General features: G+C 38.3%; 1 protein-coding gene across 1 annotated transcript in view; it reads left to right on the top strand.

Annotated features, from left to right (window-relative positions):
• Positions 1–23,465, top strand: part of SLC24A2 (solute carrier family 24 member 2) — a 117,463-nt gene extending 93,998 nt beyond the window's left edge. Inside the window, exons 8-11 of the mRNA XM_035310886.1 lie at positions 14,255–14,383; positions 20,337–20,426; positions 20,893–21,059; positions 23,177–23,465. Coding sequence (XP_035166777.1) covers positions 14,255–14,383; positions 20,337–20,426; positions 20,893–21,059; positions 23,177–23,426 — 636 coding nt within the window. The 3' untranslated portion in view covers positions 23,427–23,465. The remainder of the gene's footprint in view (positions 1–14,254; positions 14,384–20,336; positions 20,427–20,892; positions 21,060–23,176) is intronic.
• The last annotated feature ends 322 nt before the right edge of the window (positions 23,466–23,787 follow it).

Below are 23,787 nucleotides of genomic sequence, written 5' to 3'. Positions count from 1 at the left end.
GCCTAAATAAGGCTAATGGAAATTGCTTGTCTGATTAACATCACACTGCACAGAGCCTGTTCTCTTGAGAGAGTAGCCTGTCACATTGAGCTTCATGGTATAGTTGCAAAAAGTTGTTGCCAAACAGGAGCTGTACACAAATTTTTCCACTCTCTTTTCTTTTATTTTCAGACTTTAAAAATTAACTTCAACAGATAGAGCGTACTAGTATTTCTCTGACTCTCTGGAATACAGTTAAAATCCACAGAAGAATAAATTATACTCTTAAATTGACTTATTTTAGCATATATATTTTTTGTACATAATAATCAGGTAACTGCATAACTGTGTATATTTCACCTGCATGGCTACTGAAATAGCTATATGAATGAACTAGATTCTTTCATAAATAAGCTGTAATTTTCAAGTATAGTTGACTGCAAAATTAGGTCCTCCCTGGCCCCTTTTTAATGACTGTTAATATTTGTAAAAAGTTATTAATCCAACCTACATGCCAAGCAGGCAAACAAGTGGAAAAATGATGGTGAGTTGATTTAGCTAAACTTTGGCACTGCTTTTTTAGACTGGGGCAGCAAAACCCACTTAAATAAAGAAAATCTTGTTAAAAATAGTCCTTGACATAGGAGCTTGTATAATGCTTTTGTTTGTATAGTTGTCTTAAGGCTATTCTGACACAAGAACTTTGCTAGAAGAGATAGCTGAAAAGAGACCTATACCATAATATGATCATAATATACCATAATACCATATGGTCATAATATACCATAATACCATAAATAGGTCTCTAAGAGGTATTCCTCTTACTAAAAATGGGATAAATTGTCTTGCATTTGCATACAGCAAAATTGTGCAAAAAAGGCAATTTTTGTGTTTTGTTTTGAATTGCCCCTGGCTTAGTATTCAATATTTCTGTTGTTTTCACTTGTTTTTCATTTAACAAAATTGTTAGTCCACATCAGAGACAATCTTGCCTTGTTCATGACTTGAGCAACATCATTGTAGGTAAAATTCTTTCCTTTAAAGGTTATGCAAGCAATGGAAAAAAATCAAACTGGTGTAAAAGTGGCAGTATTAATTTACTTCTGTTGGCTCTTTTCTAAACATTATCATCCCTCACAAGGAGTATAATTTGACTGGAACATATATACATCAGGGATATGTTGTCCAATTTTGTGCCTCTGTCTGCAAGACTGAGAAAGAACATTGTGATGCATAGTAGGATGAATCTTTGTGAAAAGTGCTTTACAAAGGTAGAGGTGGAGAAGTGACAAGGTGATTATGGCCAGCTGGTGTTAGTACACCAGATAAGGGAGATAGCTTTAATTATTCACTGTTTGCAGTTAATTTTTGTCCCTGGGAATAGAAATGGAGAATCAAGATCCATCAAAAGAGATGGTTAGTTTCTGATATAATCAAATAATGATAATGAGTCTGACAGAAGAGGAGAGCATAATAGGACATTAAATCACATTTTCTGTTAATAATATAAGCTGTCCAGACTGACAGGATCCTTGTTAAACCAACAAAACATTATCCTTAAATAAATGAGTAAAATCTACCAAATAAAAAATCTCAGCACTCCAAATACATTCCACCTTAATACTCATCATTTTAAGGTGAGGAAAATTCTTTTGCTTCAGCAAAATAAGTAACAATATCCAAAGCAGTGTAGTTTTATGACTTCATAAATTTCAATAAAGGATAGCATAGCCCGGTGTAACCTGCTAGTATGTACGTAAATCAGTCTGCGGATGTACAATAACTCTAATAGACTTTAATAGCTCAGTAGCTTAAGAAGGAAACTGGTCTAGCTCTGCCACATTTTTTTTTTCACTGAGATTGTTCAGTGAAAACAAAGAGGGAAGAGTAATCTTAAGCAATCATATTTCAATGTCTATATGCTATCATTTTACATTGTAATGAATTGGTTTCTGAGCTTGTTCAGAAATCTGCAAGGTCAAGCAGCCTCATCATTCAAGACAGTATTTTCAATCTCAAAAAACTGCAGGATAAGAAAGGAAAATTATTGTAGGAGTACATTACTCATTAATGTCTTCCTCCTGTTCCTCCCATCTCCGTTTAGACATTTTAAACTTTCAGTGATGGAAGGTTTGGAACTTTTATGTTAATTTAAGAAAGTATTGGGACATTCTGAAAATGTGCTGTGCTGTATTTTAAGAGGGATCCGATCCATTGTTTATCATTGTCAAAATGACAAGATGGAGCAAGCAGGGAGGCTTGCAACTGATGGAGGAGTGATTCTGCAGTTCTAAGTCCATCAGTCTGAAAGAAAGGGTTTTAGGTGTCTGCTGTCACAACAAAAAATAGCAATCCCCTAATAACATTTTGAGATGGCTCATGCTGGCTCCCTCCCCAGTGGCCTTTCTAATTTTGTCCTCTTCTAGTGATAACCTGACAGTTGTTGCTACCTCAAACTGTTCCAGTTATTGATATGCTGGAAGCTATTTGGTAATTTAAAAATATATAACAGTATTTTTGAAAAGTTGTAATAAAAATAGTCTACTCATCCATGATATGTATGTAACAAAAAAATAGGTGATATTTAGGACCATACTTCTCTGTTAGATTCTCTGCCAGTTCTCATCTGTACAGAGAACCTTCCTCGATCTATTGTCTAACTTTTTGTGCACAGCTTCCTGGTACACCTTCTCAAGCTGTGGCATCACCCTGAAGCTAACACTGGCTTCTCTGAGATACTCAAAGCTAACAAAACACAACAGATCATAGACAAGCAGTTTTAGAACAGAAAGAAAGGGAGAATGGTAAAATAAAAAGATTCAGATAATAGGAGGAGTAAAGGTCAAGAGGGATGAAAGCAAAATAAAACAAGACACTAATCTTCTCCTACTGACATCCAAGGAAAATGTGCTTAGAAAACTTTCAACCAAAATTTGCTGAAAGGTGAAATCTGCCTGTTTCTAATATGTTTAATTCTCTGTCTGCTTTTGTTGCTGTTCATTGCCCCTACAAACAGCAAGGAGAAAAATACAGAGAAGGACAAATTCAACACTCTTCAGTTTCTTTCTGCTTTGTATATTGACCTCATGGACACTAATAGGATTATCCCTGATTATAGAAGTGTAGACAACAGCAGAACCATGCAAACAGCATTCACAAGACCGTCTTCTATGACGAAGATTAGAATTAGAGGAGGGGAAACTGGTCATTGCCCTCCTGAGCTTTTTGTAGCTTCTCCAAACTCTATACGGAGACTATATGCCTGGGAACCACTGTATCTTCAAGACAATGGTATCCATTCTAGGAGCAGCTTTGTTCAGGGTTGAAGGCTCAGGATAATATTCCTGTTAGACCTCCACAATAGTTACTCCTTCTCATACCTTCACAAAAACACTCTCATTACAGCTCAGTCCTGACCTACAAATGCTCTTGAATTTTGATCCTTTTGTGAACAAGTAATCACCATTTCACCCTGAGAATGGCATTTGCTTCTGGTCTGGGAGGAAAATTCAATCTAGTGGCTTGAGTTTTAGGTGATTTTTTTTCCAATCCTGACGCAAAAAGAAGTTATGTGCTGTCTGAATTTGTAAATACAGTATAAAACTTGATTCTCTCCAATTTTCCAATTTTATATGTCCAAAGATATGCTTTCATGATCCACAAGTTTGTTCAGAAAGACTCATAAATTCCTTAAAAAAATAACATTAGTAACTCTATGTCCCATTGATATTAATTTAGAACTGAAAAGATCAGAGACTCTGTCCATCTTGAAGAATCAAGAGGCAAATACGCCTTTGGAGAAAAAAATATTGTCCTGAAAACTATGTTCTGGGATATGGGTGTTTTCACATAGCAGGTGTGTGAGTCAGCACAGGCAGGCAGCGGGAATAACCACTGACTTGCAGCTAAAATGCAAAGAGTAGATTTATTCTCATTACATCATTAACTGGGAGATCCCCAAAGCAACAGGCCAGCAGAGGCAACAAGTGGACACACATACAAGCAGGGAGGTAGGATCCGCTGGACATGGTCCATGCTGGGAGATCACAAGCCTGCTGCTTTCACCTGTTTTTACCAAGAGTTCACACAGGCAGTTTTTACCACCATGTTGTGGTCCTCACTATGCTTCTTTGATCTTCTTTGTACCAAGGCTGGGAGCTCAAGTGCATCCAATAGGACACCTCCAAATTGATTTAAAGTTCATTAAAAATCATACATTCCACTACTACAAAGAGAATAGGCAAATAGATCCATCTTACGTATAAAACTCCTATTCTTTTAAAAGCATGAGGTTGAGCAGAGGATCCTTATGTAAGGAAGGTCTCAGGCTAAAACTGCAAGAAAAGGAAAAAGTTTATTTTATGTTTTATTTAATATTCATATATTTGTAAATTGAACAGCTCTTTAAAAATACATATCTCTCCAAGTTCCACTAATTACTTTTCCCTGTCTCTACTGGTTTCCTTAGGGTTTCTCTTTTTATCTTCAGATTTTTTCTTGATTCTCATTCTTTCCTCCTTTCCTTCTTTTTTCATTGCACAAGACTGAAATACTCCACAAGAGAGAGTCAAGGGCACTATTCATTAATGATTTTCACAAGCGTTCCTGCACCAAAATGAATGAATTTTACTTCATTTCCTTTTGTTGTTGTTGTGGTTTCATTTGTCTCTTCCAAACTCCACAGTCTTGCTTGTCCCTTTTCCCCAGGCCCTTAATTCCTTTCCTCCTATTCCACTGCTGTCCAGGAACCTCAATTCTCCTCTTGTGAGCCCAAGCCTTTGCTCAGCAAGGTGAACTCTGTTGTGCTGTAGCTGCAGAAATTTCAAAAGGCTTTCCTGAAAATGTCCCCAGAAATACAGTCATTTGTCCCAGACAGCAATACGCATATAATACTACTCCCATTGGAAACAGCCACAGATCTCCTACACTTTGATAAAAAAGGATCAGGCCCAGAGAAGGACAGATGTTTGTGATCTCCTTCTCAGCCCTAACCAGCATAGCAGGGAACAATACTTCCCTCCATTATACAGTCTGCAAGACATTCCTGCTTCAATTGCAGCCAGAAATTGCCTTCCCTCCTGCTGGATATTCCATCTTCCTTGGGGATTTTGTTCTACTTGCTGCATTCTTTCTTTTAACCTTTAGCAGGCTGCTACAAAGGAGAAAACTCTGTTATATGAAACTTCATAGAGTGATACTGAGTGCACGTGACAAAATGAAAGAAGACGAAAAGGACACTGACAGTATCTCATTAAATGTTTTATAGGGTGTCCTTCAGAGAAATGATCCTTTTGAGAAGTCCAATTACCTCCCCTCCACCCACTGCCACCTTCTTAACAAGCATTTGATTGAGTGTGCTCAGACACACTTGTTTAAACCTGTGGCTTTCCTAAAAATAGCTCCCAGGCTGAAGATAACACCTTTTCCTCCCACCTACGCACATATACACGCACACATGTACACATGCGCACACTTTTACCTGTTTCCATGGAAACCTCTCTGGAAAATGTTTACATGCTACCATGATAGAGACAACTTTTCCATGAAAAGATAGGGCAACCAATATGTAATAGGAAAATGCCATGGCTGATTAATTGTTTTTATTGTGTCTAAACTGCTTACCTGAGAAACTGTATTTTGCTTTCCCCAGGAAAGAGCAGCAGCATAGTGCAGAGCATTTTAGGACAGAGCCTCTGTCAGAGGCAGCACTCCCCTGCCATGGAGTCCTTATTCCCTTTGCATCAAATTAACATGATCTGAATCTAAGTAGCTGTGCGTTCTCTGTCATAGACTATCATTCTTGGGCTATATAAAACGTTTCCATTTTGGAGAGAGAGGGTAGAGAAGATGAGAGCAGCCTTTTTGGAAGACAGTGATATATTCCAGCATGCCTGGTAATTTGTCTCATCATTAAAAATATGTTTTTCCAGTGCATAAAACTCTTTTCATTTGCCACTCTGAGCCTAAAATATATGCCTGCATCTTGTTTGCCAATATAGCTTTTTGTAACTTAATGAGCATTGCGCTGCCATCGAAACAGATTGTTCTTTGTTTTCCTAAGGCTACTGAGTTCTGTATTCCTTTTATTTTATTTTATTTTATCTTATTTTATTTTATTTTATTTTATTTCACTATGCCATTTTGACTTGAAAACCAGGACAGGGAAAAATGGCATGATGACAAAGGCTTATTCTTCATCTGCATCTCCATAGCACTGTAGCTGTTACTTCAACTGCTGGGCTGACTTTTGGCTATTACAAATAGTCTATTTCTTTTCAATTTCCCTAAGAGATGCAGTAGCATGGACATAAAAACTGCACATAGGCTCTGGGAACCATGCTTTCAGCTATTTGCACAAGAGCCCAAGAGGACAGAGGCAGCAATAACAGAATCTGGAGCAAATACCTGCCTCTGTCTTGCTCCTTCCCACAGCCTCCACTCAAAGGGTAGATATTTTCAGTAAGTTCACAGTGCAGAGAGGATTAATAAAAATTAGCTGCACTAAAATTAGGGTCCATATATACTATACACATTTGAGAAGCTTGGGGATTTAATTTTACTCCCTACTTGAATTTTACTCCAGAATGGGGGAGGAAAGACATTGCTTTCTGTCTTAGCTGCTCCTCAGAAATTGCACACTGCCATGCTAGCTTAAATATCTCACATTTTTTCCCATATTTTTCCAAATAAGATGTAACATAAGATAAATGATCAATCCAATCAAAACAAAGGAATCTTGAAGCAGAGACTTGAGTCTGTTCCACAATTGACAGTAGCCTTTGTCCTCTGCCTGTCTAATGAAGCAAATGAGTATGATGTTTGCTATGCTAAGAAAATAAAAATAAAAAATACTGAAAATCAGTACTTGCATCTAAGATAGGTAACATTTTGAGACTTCACAATTTTTTGTTGATTCACTCATTGTAAGGAGTTTGGTTGTACAAAGCTCCTCACTCCCAAGGAAAATAAATAAATAAATAAAATAAACAGTCCTTTGCAGCACTACCAGGCAAAGAAATAAATTGCATTTTTATAGGTGGTACAATATCTATATTTTGGCATGAGGAAATTGAACTGTAAATAGTGCTTGTCTGAAGTTTTCTTTCTATTGGAGTCCTGATGCTATTTTTTTGTTGAGTAAAAACATCATAAGTCAAAATGCACAAGGAATGTACAATCATGCGAATGTATAGCTCAGCTCTGCAGTTCTGTTTGGCTAACAGAATAATCCTCAGACTATAGTATTTGCAATTCATATGCTCTATTTTTTAGAAGATATGGACTACTTGGTAAATGGTGGCAGTTTCAGTACTTCAGAAAAGTTTAAGGTGGTTCATTGTACTTGTACTTGTACTTGTACTTGTACTTTTCCATGTTTTACTAACATCAGTTAAAAACAACCTTTAAAACTGCATTCATCTGATATTGTGCCAGCTAAGCAACTGTTTTTACTAAGATAATATATTTTGAGTGCGAGCATCCAAGGAAACAATAATTTTCTGATGTTTGCTAAAAGCAGTGACTACACTCTGACTTTGGCAGATGGAGTTTGCTATAAGTTGTTGTTTATAAACAAAATAGTTATTGATGAAAGGTCACCATATGTTGGTGCTGTTTATATGAAGTGAAACACACTGTATCTTCCTGACTCTGGAAAGATTTTCCAGAGAGATTAGAAGTCATCAGATCAGTCCTGAGCAAACCAGTAAGAGATTTTGTATGTAGGATTACAAACAACTAATTGGACAGATATTGTTGGGTGAAGGATGAGTGAAAGATGCAAATTCAGGAGATTTGGTACACTCTTCATTGTTTGTCATGAGTTACATAGAAGAAAAATTAAAGTGGCAAGAATAACATTCTGCATATATGTATGTTCATTTAAAAGAAAATATCAAAAGAATGTTTGCATTTAAAAGAAAATATCAAAAGAATGTTTGTTACGGATACATGAAAAACAACAAAACAAAATGACAGTTCTTTTCTAATTTCTTCAAAATAAGGAATCAAAACAATATTTTTTTGTTATTTGCAGATGTTCTCTACTAGTGCTGGTAGGACATGCAAGGGATCATTTACCTATTAGAGAATTAATTTAGTTGTTATTGATTAATATGCATTAGAGTAGTGCATCTATCCCATCTAGGCATGAGTATACATATATTCAGCATTACAAAGGTATATGTAACAAAAAGACAGTCCCAAGCACAAGCAAGAAAAAATGAAATAGTATACAGTAAATAAAGAGTGTAAATAATTATGAAAGCTAATGAGAATTTCATGGAAACTCTTAACAGCTATTACAAATTAAGATGTAATGCAGCTTCTGGCTAAACCTTTAATTCAAGAACGATGAAAATGTATGACACATTCCAATGTTTCTTCTGTGAGTACCCATGTCTGACTATTGCCAGAAGCAAGATACTGATCTAAATGGTCTCTGTGTATGACTTAGTGTGCCTGTTTCTATCCTCTTGGCCCACTCACTCTTGCCATAGTATAGAAAACTGTAGAGATTTTACACTACTTTATCCTCTCCCACCTACCCCAAATAACTTATTATCAGTGTGGTGGCATGTATGTTATAAACCAGCAGAATATTCTGCATTTCTGATTATGTACCAGGAGGTCAAGTGAAATGTCAGAAGGTGCCTCAAATGGCACCAACATGTCTGTTTGTAGGTAGTTGAACCCCACTATGAATATCATTACGTATTTCTTCTTGGCATTGTAGAATAGAATTGTATGTAACCTTGCAAGTGTTGAGTTTTTATCACACAGATTAAAAGAAATCAAAAATATTTCTTCAGTATCAGTTCGTACAAACAGCAAGTATGCATACTGAGTATGTACATTGCAGATAGGCTGAAACCACAGACAGTGCACTCAATCTCCAGCATAAATCTGTGCTAAGTCATTTTGTATCTCAGCTTAGTCCAGAGCACAACACCCACATTAGTATGGTTTTATAGCTGTGAAAATTCTTTCCTTTTCATTTCTTCAGCCTCATTGAAGAAGTTCAACATTGCTTTGAAATTCATGCAAGCTAGATCTACAACTGTGTTTAACATCCTTACTTCTACTGATTTTTGGAAAGTCAGCATTTGAAAATCAGATGCTGACTCTGATTTATGAAATAGGAAGTGGAGATCCATTCTGTAACATCTTTCATCCATCCTGGAGCTACAGTAGCAAGGAAAATGGTTTTGCCTACTGCACTGTGAACTCAAGTTTGGGTATATATTTTGAGTGTAGTTATCACAGGGAGATGGATGAGGCAGTACAACCTGAAGGTGAAAAGGTCTTAGACAGATGGAACTAGATTCCCCAGGACACATCTGGCAGACCTCCAGATGTAATTCTTTGTGCTGATTTGCTACTGCCACTCATATTGCCTTTGCGCTCATGCTACAGCAATGCTGTCTGACACAGGCGCAAGACCAGAATGAGGACCAGTGCTGAAATAATGTGTGCACCAGTACTGCACAAAGATTGTACACACTCATGTGCAAACTCAGACTATCATAAAGATTTTGTAATAATTAAATATGGTAGTTAAACATGGCTATTATCTAAAGATGACAATTTCAGAATATACTTTGTCCTTTGGTACTCTTTATGAAGCAGTTGTTTATGGAGCTTTATTCCTGCTGAGTCTGCTGCTTGAATTATACACAGGCCACTCTGAAAAAGTTACCTAGGCAACCCTTCAATTGGTCCTTTTGTGTTCAGATTTTACCTCAATCATCATATTTCAAAGCTGAGCATCCAGCTCAGTCAGATTTTCCCACCATGCGAGCATCTACCAAAATGGAAAAGGAATGGATTTGTATTTTAGGAAGTAACCACACAAACTACTGCACCAACATAGTCCCCCAAAAGTCAGGATTCAATAGGTTATAGCTGTGAGGTACAGATCATCTGCCTGCTTTGGTACAGAGCTGAACGCTAAAGGCAAAGGCTAGCCTCTTAACTGCTCAGGAGCCTCTTAAGTGTTGTGTGGAGTGTGACAAATTGTGTCTACATGTGTTTTAAAAATATTTTAACAACAATAGCAGTTATGACCTAGTCACTTTACTGTCATCTTAGAATCACAAAAGTTGAGAGTTTCACAGCATATCGGGCTTAACAAAACCCAGTATTCTGTCAACAACAACATATAATCCTCAAAATAGCTACAGTCTGTCAATGTGTCAAGAGGAAAACAGGAGCTTACTTCAGTACACCTATCTCAGGTGACATAGTCCTACATCTCCGTGGCAGGAGAGCCTAAGGTAACAGCTGGGCTTGCTTGTCTAGGTTCTGATCACTTCATGGCAATTGAGGAGTTGAACAATATTCAACAATTATTTGTTGAATAATTAAGACTGGATCTTCAACCAAAATAAGCAATAAGTAGAAAATGTTATGAACAATACCAACATATGGTGACATTTCACCAACAATTCTTTTGCTCATAAAAGTAACTGATGTGGTCGTTTAAATGACTGCTTTTTATAGCATTTGTCATAAGGCTTATGTAAGCAATGTTAAGATAGGGCAATATCTCACCATCGATGGGAAGAGTAATAAGTCCATTGCAGAAAGGACTGATTTCTCAGGCAGAAACACCACAAACTAGACCAGGATGCCCAAAGCCCCATCCAGCCTGGCCTTGAACACTTCCAGGGATGGGGCATCCACAGTTTCTCTGGGCAACCTCTTCCAGTGCCTCATTGCCCTCTGAGTGAAGAATTTCCTCTTAACATCCAGTCAAAATCTACCCTCTTTCAGTTTAAAGCCATTACTCCTTGTCTTATCACTCCACTCCCTTACAAAGAGTCCCTCCCCAGCTTTTTGTGGGCCCCCTTTAGGTGCTGGAAGGCTGCTATAAGGTCTCCCCAAGGTTTCTCATCTCAGACTGAACAACCCCAGCACTCGCAATGTGTCTTCCAGGAGGATGATCCATCCCTCTGGTCATCCTCATGGCTCTCCTCTGGACTCAGAGGAGACCACAGAAAAATATTCCAGGTGGGATCTCATGAAGCAGTGCAGAGGAGAAGAATTACCTTGACCCACTGGCCATGCTTCTTTTGACACAGCCCAGGATACAGCTGGCTTTCTGGCCTGCAAGCGCACATTGCTGGTTCAGGTTGAGCTTCTCATCAACCAACACCCCCAGGTCCTTCTCCTCAGGGTTGCTATTAACCCATTCTCTGCCCAGCCCAAATTTGTACTTGGGATTGCCCAGACCTATGTACATGACCTTGCACCTGGCCTTGAACTTAATGAGGTTTGCCTAGGGCCGCCTCTCAAGCCTGTCAAGGTCCCTCTGGATGGCATGCCTTCCTGCCAGCATTTCAGCTGCTGGTGTCATCACCAGGGGTACAGCATGGTGTCATCAGCAAACTTGCTGAGGGTGCACGGAATTGCACTGTCCATGTCACCAACAAAGATGTTAAACAGTGTTAGTCCCACTACAAACCCCTTCAGAACACCAGTTTTCACTGGTCTCCACTTGGACATTGAGCCACTGACTGCAACTCTTTGAGTGCAACCATCACGGCAATTCCTTAACCACCAAGTGGTCCATTCATCAAATCCATGTTTCTGTAATTTAGAGACAAGGATGTCATGCAGGACAGTGTCAAATGCTTTTCATAAGTCCAGGTAGATGATGTGATCTCCCACAGTGGGCAGTTCTTTATTCTCCCAGTCCCTGCCTTTGCCTTCGGTGACTTGGGCTGTGTGGCTACAGCACTTGCTGGTGAAGACTGAGGCAAAAAGTCACTGAGTACCTCAGTCTTTCCCATGTCCCAGGTGACCAGATCTCCTATTTCCTTCCAGAGAGGGTAGACATTTTCTCTAGCCTTCCTTTTTATTACTGACATACATGTAGAAGCCTTTCTTGTTGCTCTTGATGTTCCTGGCCATATATAATTCTATCAGGGCTTTAGCTTTCCTAACCTGATCCCTGGCTGCTCATATGATTTCTCTGTATTCCTCCCAGGCTATCTGTCCTTGATTCCACTCTCTGTAGGCCTCCTTATGAGTTTGGCCAGGAGCTCATTGTCCATCAATGCACACCTCCTGGCATTTCTGCCTGACTTCCTCTTCATTGTGATGCATTGCTCCTGAGCTTGGAGGAGGTGATCCTTGAATATTAACTACCTTTCTTGGGCTCCCTTTCCTTCCACAGCTTTATCCTATCATACTCCACCAGGCAGATCCTTGAAGAAAACAAAGTCTGTTTATTTAAATCCAGGCTAGTGAGCCTGTTGTACACCCTGCTCTCTGTCCTCAGGATCTTGAACTCCACCATTTCATGGTCACTGTAGCCAAGGCTGCCCTTGAGTTTTGTATTCCCCACCAGCCCCTCCTTGTTGGTAAGAACAAGGTCCAGCATAACTCCTCTCCTTATTGGATACTCTACCACTTGGAGAAAGAATTTATCATCAATGCATTCCTGGAACCTCCTGGGTTGCCTGTTCCCTCCTGTACTGTCCCTCCAACAGATAGCAGGGTAGTTGAAGTCCCCCATGAGTACCAGGTCTTGTGAATGTGAGGCTGCTTCTCTCTTCCTGTAGAGGGCCTCATTTACTTGGTCTTCCTGATCAGGTAGCCTGTAGCAGACCTCCACTATAATGTCACTTGTCCCTGCCCTCCCTTTAATCCGGACCCCCAAGCTCTGTCAGCTCCTCACCCATCCCCAGGCAGAGCTCCAAGCACTCCAGCTGCTCCTCATCTCCCCTGCCTGTCCTTCCTTAGGAGCCTGTAACCTTCTATACCAACTTCAGTCATGGGAGCCGTCCCACCACATCTCCATGATGCCAATGAGATCGTAGCAAAATAGGTGTGCCCAAATCTCTAACTCCTCTTATTTATTCCCCACGCTACTTTTTTTTTTTTTTTTTTTTTTTTTTTTTTTTTTGGGGGGTGTGGGGTGGAGGAGGGGGGAGGCTGCTTCTTTACCTTTCACGGAGCATTCTAGGAAAATCTTTCCAGAGGCTGAATAGGATTTGCATTACACACATCTGTCTGGCAGACATATTTAGGCCATTTTTTTTTTTTACTTTTGCCGTATTCTGTGATGATCCATGTGCAATTCTGGAGACATTGCCTACCTGTGATAAAAGCTAAAAGGTTGTTTTTATACACAGACCCAAAAGACTGAAATATGCTTACTTTGCTTTCTTTCTGTGCCAGTCTAAAGGGCTCCATTTTGTTGGCAGAGGCAAGCTAGGGAAAGAGAAGTGTGTGGCAGCTGGAATGTTTTCTGTGAGGGGAAAAGGTCACTATACATAAACTCTGTAATAGAGTTGATAGGTGAAGATCTTCCATATAAAAGGATATTAAAGATTGATTTTTAAATCAGCTACTGAAGTAAAAGAGGAATGAGTTTCCTTTTAGTTATATCACCAAGCTGTGAAGAAGACTGCAGTGTTGTGGCAGGTCTAAACACAAGAGGCTCAGAATGGAGATGAGAAGAAGACTTTTCCTCACCTGGACAGCTCAGCTGTGGAGCCAGAGCCCAGAAATGTCAAGTGATTTCACCTCTGGGGTGGGGTTCAAATCCCACCTGGGCAAAAGTCTGAGCAGCCCGACCAGGGTTGTTCCCCAGGTCCCTGCCAGCCTGAATTGTCCTATGGTCCTTTCAACAAGGGAATACATGCATATATTTCTTGAAAAGTAATGTTTAAAGTTACTCACAAGAGCTTAAAAAGTTATATATATGTGTATGTATACATGTATATATATACATGTATACATACACACATATATATGTACATATATTTATATTCACATATATATATTTTGTATGCATATATGAGTGTATCTATGTGTGTGTACCGCCATACATATACAAATCTCAATCTATTTGGTCAGGCTTGGGGCAGTCCAGACTGGTTTAGATCTCTGAGGAGACAAGGCCATAACCCAGGGGAGAGCCTGTAGGGAGATGAAATAACGTATCAGAGGGACAAGGAGAGTGTTGTTCCCCTCCAGGGAGAAGGTGTGACAGTGCTCCCTGCATCCTAGGGACCAGCATGACTGTTGGCACAGCTGCAGTCAGACACCCTCAGGCAGCCTGTTCTGGAAAGATTACCACATAGCCTGACCAAAACCATCTGACTGTATGCTAGCTAATGTTACTAGGAAGGTGTGGTGCTAATGTGATGTTTTTGGACCCCATGGGTCCTTACCGAAATACAGTGCAGTCCTAAGGACCTCAATTTAAACAATCCCTAGCCTCATTTATCCACTTCAACACTGCTCACTGCAGTCTTTCTTACAGAATGAAGAGGATGAGGACCAGCCACTCAGCCTGGCCTGGCCTGACACCCCACGCAAGCAGCTCACCTACCTTGTTGTATTACCCATTGTGTTTCCACTGTGGGCTTCACTCCCAGACGTCAGAAATCCCGTGAGTAACTGGCATTATAAGTCCACATGTTCTACACAGCTGGGGATTCTCTAGCTAAATGCCAACACCCAGAAAGAGACTGCAGTGAATTTATGTAAAAATAGAATTCATTATTTATGTTTATAAGTTTATTCTTCGAGAAGACCACATCATTAATCTTCAAATCTTCAAATGGGTGCTTATGGGCAACCGGTTGGTAAGAGATCTATACAAATTGCCATTCATATTCATTAATATTTTATGACGCAAAGTCATAAGGGGACTTCACATCTGCTTTTCTAGATCTCCACTGAACATCACGTAAGTGCTGAGGAAGTCTGCCCATCTTCAGTGCCCTAAAGGGTGAGACTGGAAAGAATATTAGACTGTCTAGACTTTCTCAGTGGTTCAAAAATAATGATATGCATTTTCTATTAGACCTCTGCCTTCTACTCACCATCTTTAAATTTCATAGTAGAACAAAATCCAGAAATCATTCCATGTGTAAAACACTTTTTAATTTTTATCCCCAACTTGGCTTGAAGTCTTGTAAGACTGCTTCTTAATAGAAATTATATAAAATGACAAGCTGTCAAGTGTTACCACATTTACATTCACGTACCTATATAATCCTGACTGGGGAGGTTCATGGAAAGTAAAGGAACAGTAAAAAAAGAAGTCAATAGATGCAATAGATGGAAAAATCCTTTAGTAGTGTTTTAATCTCTTTTCCTTTTTGGATCAAAAATAGACTTAAAACTGCTGCAAGAGAGGGATGCAGAGCTTAGAAGGTTATAAACCAACACCCTGAATTCTTTTTTCTTCCTTATCACATTTCCCAACCCACACACCCAAAAACTGCAATTCAGTGCAAGAAACGAGCTAAAATAAGACCTCTGATTTGTTTTTAGATAAAGGTTTCTCAAAGGACATATAATGACATTTTCCCTTCCAGTTTTCAAGATTTATTTTCTTTAAGTTTCCAAACAACTCTGGTAAACATTTTTGTTTGGTAACACAGAAAAACACACTACATGAATTTCCATATTGTTTTTTTACTTATGCTTCCTCCCCTCCCCCCACCCCTTATTATTCAAAACCATCCCTATACATTTTTTTCATGATTTGAGCCAAAATGAACAAGTAATCAGATGCTAAGAAATAAGGATGTTCATTATTTTGGATTTTGTTTCTTTTCATTGAACATAAAGACTTGCCCAATGTTCTGTACTGTACAAATGAGAACAGTTGTTACAACAATGGCTTTGGAAAAGTGAACCTCTCTTGATATGCAACTGTGTAATGTGTATGAATATTTTTTCAGTTATAAAATACCATTCAATGAAAGGTATACATATTTTTTTACGCAAAAGCTAAAGCAATGCAGTTTGTAATTACATGTAATAACAACAGCAGAGGTAACAGGCTGTATCAGTATGACAAGCTGCTTACTTTGAACATTACTGTCAAAGAATTAACCAGATGGTTGCATCAACTCTCTGTGCCCAGCTGTCTAACTTTTCAAGGACTCTTCATTAGAGTGTTTGTCTCTAAAGTATTCTCACTTATGCCTGTGTGCCATCCCCTCTCTTCCCTTACTAACAAAAAGAAAACACAATTTCACAGCTCAGCATGTGCATCAGAAAACAAGTTTCCATGAAATCTGTGAAGCAAACGTTAAAACACTAAAACAATATTTAAATAGATTTTGTAGGTAGGCCTACTGTCAGGGGCTCGATTTGTGAGTGTGGTAATTTTAGTTAGAAACCCAAATTCTCCATCAGGATGCTCAGATTAGCATGCGGGTATATAAAATGAACACTAGTGTGCTAAATACCAATTTGAGAGGCCATATGGAGCCTTTGACATCCTCTGTGGGTATCCACTTTTCAAAAATGAGTTCTTCCCTCCTAGAGTTTGTTTTCTAAAATATATTTTACCTCCACTTATTGAAGGTTTGACTTCATTTACTAGTACTAGACCAAGCTATACCTAGCTCCTTGAGACTCAGAAACTCTAGCAAAATTATTTCATATACAAGGACTCCGGTTATGAAATTTGCAAAATCCTTGCTGTTTTATTATGCTCTAGTGCACAGATATGCAGATTTATGTATACCTACAGTAGATTACAGAATAGGTCAACTAACTCCTCAGCTAATTCAACAGCTGACATGTTTTAATGTGTGTTTATTGCCTTAACTGTACCAGCTCACATAAAACAAGTGTACATGAAAATCCTTACCATAATATCGACAATGTTACTAGCAGTACAGCAGAAGCAGGTGTGCCCCTGTGGAATTTTGTGGTTGACTTTTTGTTGAGGTGTTCTGAAGAATATAAATATGTTTTTTCTATACTAATAGAGCACATTTTCCCAGTGATTCTACAAAGGTCATAAGCACTAACATCCACTTTTAGGGATATTGAAACATTGAAGGGAAAATGACATGACTAAGGTGACCCAGGGGGCCCGTGGCAGACATCGAACACCATCTCATTTGTTATAGTCATACTGCATTGTCCATCCCTTTCTATTACAGGCCAGAAAAATGGCTGTCAGCAGTCCAATCCTGTTATGACTGGACCCATATGGGGCAGTTCATTGAATCTCTGCAAATTCCCATTACCAGCCAAGAACTTACATGAACTCTCCTTGCCACACAGAGATGCACTGTTACCAAGGGGACAAGGACAAGATGTTCCTTCACAGATCCAGTTACAGGAACAGGTTCTGAGTAATCAGATTTAAGCACTGTCAAGTATGGAACAAAAATCAAAGCTTGCAATACAGATAAATTTATGCATGAGACAAACATATGATTCATTCAGGTGAAAGGGAAAAAAAAAAAAGATATCAGTAATAAAAGCAGCTAAAATTAAGACAGGTACCTTACAAATCATTAGGTATTCACTGTCTTTCAGGATCAGACTCTTAGAAGAAAAATCTTCACTTTTCAACATACTTTGATCATTCTTGCTACTTGTTTTCAAGTCCTGTTTTTCAGATGCTGTCATGAGTTCAATACAGAAATGTACCAAGAAAAGTGTCCTTAAGGTTACTGACAGGAAAAGTACCAAACCAACCAATGTACAGCAAAGCTACAAAATTCTTTCCCTTTTGTTAACAGAAAATAGCACACAAACTGAACGAACCATGGCTTTTCTCCTTTGTCTGTTACCATGACCACAACAGAACCAATTGGTAATAAACTGGGCTCTCTCTCTTTGTAAGGCAACCATCACAACAGCTACCAGAAAAGGTGGAGAGAAGAATTGCTCTCTGTTGTCTCTGACTAATTATTTTAGGAAAATGCTTGGAATTAGCAGCTCTGTATATTCCCAAGAGGTAAAGAGCTACGAAGAGATAAATCTCAAAAGAATGCTGCCAACAGTTACAAAATAGGCATGATTATTATTTTACTCTGGAAATAAAATCCAGCATTGGGAAAAACAACAGCAAAAACAGTACTGTCACTGTTCCTTTTTAAAAGTTTAATCTATATGCAAATTATACAGAAGCATCTATGGAGTCCCTTCTTGATTTCATCACCTGTAATCTGCACAAGCTTTGAATTTGCCCTTTTTGAGTTTAAGTGTTCCTCCTTTTAAAATTGGTAATTAAACTGTTAAGTCTATTAAAGTGCTCATAATCTCAAATGGCTGCATATCAGTTTTTCTGGAGGGGGATTGGCTAAAACAGGCTGGGATTAGACACACTGCAAAGTTACTGACTGATAGTCCGTAACCATCCAATTCTCCACGTTCTGTGGGTATCTGACTCAGATAAGCAATGCCCAGTTATTTTACAAGAACCGTTCAGTATATATAATCCTGTATTTTCATTAGTCAGACAGCTTTTACTGGCCAGTACAGCTATTGCTGTATTGGATTTGTGTAAGCCGATGTATGCTTATTTCTTGAGTGTTGTATATTGATTACGCAAGTTTCACTGCTATGATGTGCTCTTGTTTGTATTTTCTGACCAGCTGCAACAAGATTATCTCTTCATCATCTCATTCACCATATGTGTTGCAAGAAAATCCTTTTTATGCAGAAGACAAAAAATGTTGAAAGTAGAAATATGTAGCTGCTAACAATGCTGGAAAATAAGTGCTATATTTTAAGTTAAAAACAAAAAAGAAATTGCTGTTTTGATTAATTTATCCTTTCTGGACTCAATTTGCTCCACTGGTGTCACATCACTGTTTAGCATCCTTGTGTTCCTTTTAAATTTTATTCCTTTTCAGACTACTAAAAGGTGCATCTGATTTCTGAATAAGTTTAGGCATTGGAAGTTCATTGCTAGATTTTCTAAATGAATAAATGTTCAGAACTCTGTTTTGAAAAGTCACTGCTTGCTCCACAAAGTTAAGAAGAAGATCAACTATAGTTGCTTAGGCAGTTCTAGAAACTTTGCCTGTGACAGGAGTGGAACTTACAGGAAAAAAATATTTTTCAGGTTCCATTGTGACTATCCCTATATTTAAACATAATTCATTTAAAACAGCTTACTGGAATGATTTCTTGCTCTAAGAATTTCAGCTAGTTATTTTTATATGAGTATTTATACATTTCTACGAGTATTTGGGAGCACTTGTAAATCTGTTCCATCTTTATTGTGTACTGTTATGAATATACAATTATAGGGTTGTGTAGGTCATGCTAGTCAATGTTTGCAAGCCCAATTTTTAGGACAAAATTTAGCATTATGCAAAGTGCCCACATGTCCTGTAGCACAACCCATAAGCACACCTGCTGCTGAGGCTGATACAGATGTTTAAATTGTTCCTTCCCATAGATGAGTGTGTACAATTACCATTTCTGACTTTACCTTTTTTCCATCAGGGGTGTGGAATTTCTTCAGCAGGTGGATGCCCATAAGGAACTGGTTTCATTCAGGATTGATAGCATTTGTTCACAGTACAAACTTCTTTTTAAACAGTAATTTGAATCAAACAGTGATTACCCAGTACTGTACTGCAGTCGTGCTTCCTTCCTTAGTCTACAATCACTTTTTGTTACATACATGTAGCAAGCCAATAGGAAATATGAATGATGCAAAAGGGTGGAAAGAAACAAAGCCAAATATATATATACATATGCTTGTATATATATATATATATAAATCATTCATCTGAATGTAACCCATTCATTGGCTGCAATAATACCATCTATTCAAAGCTTAGCATTAGTAAAGGGGATACTGAAAACAAAAATGAGGTTACTCTACTGTGATACAGATTTTGGAATTCAACAAAGGGCCTTAAGGGGTTTCCCTTTCTTCTTTTTTTTTTTTTTTAATTTTTTTTGTTAAGAACAAACTTCTCTACCAAAAAAAAAAAAAAAAAAGTTAAAAAAAATTAAAAAAAAAAGTGAAAAAAAAAAAAAAAGATATTGGAAAATATATTCTTAATGTTTATTCTGTTCTGATTGAAAAAACTGGTCATTTTCCCAAGAAAAGCCAATGACCTAATAAATTCTTAATATGTATTTTTTTTAAGTCTAACCTGTGATAGCCTTTGTTATAGTGAATGCAAATGATGTTGTAGAAAGTTATTGATATGTGAATAAAATGTAAAACTTTGAAAACATTCCTTCTGATTAAGCATTAATTTATTAATAAATTTAGATTCCAAATATTCATTCAACTCAACACATATGCAAACTGCAACATAACATCATATGTTACAAATAAACAACAGAAAACCTGCCATTTGTTATGAAAGCTGTTGTTAGGAGGTTAATTTTGTCATAGATTCATTTACAACCAAAGCCAATACAAGAATGAGGCCCAGCTAAGCATATAGCAGTGTGGAAAGTCAGTCTTTTAGCACTCTTGACTTTTATCTTGGTCATCTGGTGGTCAGAACAGGTGATCAGAAGAAGTGAGAGGTCACTTAAAGAATTAATAAGAATAGAACAAAGCAGACTTCAACATAAGTGCTCACTGCTTCTCTTTGTTTCTTTTTCAGAGGTCAAGAAAATTTTTCCCTATCACATTTTTTGGCTCAATCAGTTGGATTGCATTCTTTTCTTACTTAATGGTCTGGTGGGCACATCAGGTAAGAAGGTGATGCTGGTACGAAATACAAGCCCTGCCTTGTGTTTTGCACTGTGAGAAACCATTTAGAATCAGTCCATCATGTATCTCACGCTGAGTAGCACTCTATTCAGGAGCTGCAACGATGGATGAAGTAAATCACTACTCAGTAAATGGAAAGTAGTTCAGAGAGCTGAGGTTGCCCTGACCACAGGATATAATCATTCTGGTAACATCAGAGCCATCAGCAGCTGCTTGTCAATGCCTATTGGGTCTCTGACAATCTTATATTTCTCCTGAAATGTGGAAGTCTGTGAAAACAGTAATTCCCCAATCTTGACTGTATTCTCAAAGATGGTCAGGAAGCTCCAGGATAATATTCCTGGTTAAGCAGGTTTACAGCAGAAAGCATTTCTCCACCACAAGACTGCAACTCTTCTTTTTTTTTTTTTTTTTTTTTTTTTTTGTCTTTGCTCAAATCCTTTTAGGTTGGAGAAACCATTGGTATTAGTGAAGAAATCATGGGACTGACTATTTTAGCTGCTGGCACATCCATTCCTGACCTTATTACCAGTGTTATTGTAGCACGCAAAGGTCTGGGGGACATGGCTGTATCCAGTTCTGTTGGAAGCAACATATTTGACATCACAGTGGGGTAAGTCCTACAGCAAGAAAACTCTGTCTGTTTTAACAAGTCTTTTGCTCTTGGCATTCTTGGCTTGGTTTTGCCAAGGTGTTGCCTACCCCAGTTTTCTGACATTGATGTTTGAAAAAGACAGTAATGTAAATAAACAATGGGTGTTAACATTTCAAATGTTCAGAATTGTATAGACATTTTTAGGACAGACTAGTTACAAACTTGTTACCTCATTCTCTGTTTCATACGTTGAAGAGCTGCCCAGGCAAGTAAATTGCAAATTGCACTTAAAAAAAAAAAAAAAAAAAAAAAAGTGTTCCAAGTAGGAGTTTTTGAAGCTTTTATGCTTTAGTCAGGTTTCTGTTTTTCACTTACATTACTGCCTACTGGGCTTTACAACCACTAATCAAGGAATAATTCATTGCCCCTGAATTATTCAGTGTGTTTGTTGCTAGAAACCAACATATGTCAATGTCTTATGTAGCTCTCTTAGTATGTTGTTGACATGACCTTTTTATATAGTTGTTGACATTATTTTTTTTCTATAGCTCACAAATTCCAAATTACAAACCAATTCTCTATTAACACAAAAGTCTTTTGTAAAGCACTAACTATGTGAAGCAGTGTGCTATTTACACTTCACTGCTTCACAGCAGCTCTAGGGTAAGGATATGTGGCAAGCAGTTGGAATACAAGTTCCTATTGGACCCGTTGAGATCAAGCTAGACCTGATCCAGGAATGTTCTAATCTTTGCCTCAGTATTTCAAAAATGTGCAGTAAGTGTACAAACAAACTCCATCTTTATCCCCACTCTTTGTTTCTCCATCTTTCATTGTTTCTTGCTATCACACATGGAGAAGAACAGGTCTCATCATAGTCATAGTCCAGTCAGAAGCATCTGTAGAACTAATTGTAGTGTTCGCTGTTGAAAATTCATTACCACACCACCAACTGCATCGGTACAAAATTGGATCCCAAAGTTAGAGCTGGATAGCAAATGGCTCCATCTATAGCTAATGGCAGTACCTTCAGACACTGCATGAAAACTGGGCCACCTTTTTTTCTATTAACCCAGAAGCTTTCTATTAACCTAGAAGCGTTTGAAAAAATCTATAAGCAACAGACCCACAAAATGTATGAAAGCATTATTCATTACAAAGTGTTTCAACCTACAGCATGTAAGGTTCATTAGAAAACTTTTTTCTTTTGCAGTATTTCATTTTTCTAACATATTTTTATTCCTCCTGCCAGTGGAAGTGCTGTTGTCCTGTAGCACAGTCTGCTGGTCTTAGCATATTTACAACAGAAATGGCACTGTTTCGCTGTAGTTTGGTTTAGTTAGTACTGAGGCTATAGTGAATTATTCTTTCTTGAGCTGCTTATTTAAAGCTTGAATGTTGTGAGCTTCTGGCAGCTCTCTTCATGCTTCCTAAGCCTGCTAAGCACCAATCGGTGGCTTAAATATTTATTTCAGCTTGACATCTTCCTGAGGGATGTTGCCTCATTCTGTAGCATCAGAGATGAGAAAAGTAATGACAGCAAGCAAGTACAGAAATAGAAATTAAGCTAAGGTTCAGCTAAAGTGCACATTCTAACACAGGCTTATAAAGTAAATGGGGATCAGGATTTTAAGGGCTGCATGTTGGGGGTGATGCCTTGGTTCATCATGGGGATGGACATGGGAATGGATGGGATGGATGGGGAAGGACATGTCATTAGGTGACACCCTCTCCTGACTGGCAGGCCCTTGGGAAGGGCTGGAAGTGGGTTTGTCTGCATATGGTATTCAGTGCAGCAACAAATGTCAGGGTCTCCCTGCTCACAGACAGGATTTCTGTGATTTCTGTCTGCTAAGGGGAATATGTTACACCAACGTAACTGGTGGAAGACAAACTGGGAGCCTAAATCCCATGTGTTCTCCCCTAGTACCACAAAGCATATTGACAAATTAGGTTTATGCACATAGTAGAAGATTTTCATGCTTCATTTTATACAGGAAGCCTCTGGTTGCATTATGAAGTGCCTCCAGATACTTTCTAGTGTTCCTTTCTGGATCTCTGATGTACTTCCAATCTCTCTCTTTCTTTTCTTTCTTTCTTTTTCTTTTTTTTTTTTTTTTTTTTTTTTTCAACAGCCTGCCTCTTCCATGGCTCCTGTATGCTATGATTAACAACTTTGCCCCAGTGACAGTCAGCAGCAATGGTCTGTTCTGTGCGATTGTCCTTCTCTTCATCATGCTGCTCTTTGTCATCCTCTCCATCGCTTTCTGCAAGTGGAGAATGAATAAAATTCTGGGCTTTCTCATGTTTGGGCTTTATTTTGTGTTCCTGATTGTCAGCGTCCTCCTGGAGGACAAAGTGATCCAGTGCCCTGTCTCCATCTAGTGGAAAGTGCTGTTTCCTGAGGGAAAAGAAAAAAAAAAAGAAAAAAAAAAAAAAAAAAGAAGAAGAAAAAGGGAAAAAAAAATAGATGTTTATTTATTCAAAATATATCTATATATCAAAATGAAACAGAAAAAAAAAAAAAAAGACAAACAAAACAATGGAAAGATTTGTAAATCTCCTATTCCTCGGCTTTAAAAGAGAAAGAAAAAAGAGAGGAACTCGGAGCGAAGACATTGCTGCTGGACAGTGCGGATGCATACGAAGGGCTGAGGCCAGCTGCGCCAACGTTTTCTTTGTTTGCTGCAGAACAACCTCGCCCCTCAGTACTGGGGATGCTGCACACGCACTGAGACGGTGAAAG

This window comes from Oxyura jamaicensis, chromosome Z (genome assembly GCF_011077185.1).
Source record: "Oxyura jamaicensis isolate SHBP4307 breed ruddy duck chromosome Z, BPBGC_Ojam_1.0, whole genome shotgun sequence".
In the NCBI taxonomy this organism is placed as follows: domain Eukaryota; kingdom Metazoa; phylum Chordata; class Aves; order Anseriformes; family Anatidae; genus Oxyura; species Oxyura jamaicensis.
The sequence above is the reverse complement of the archived record's forward strand: the minus strand, read 5'-3'. Positions and strand labels throughout refer to the sequence as shown.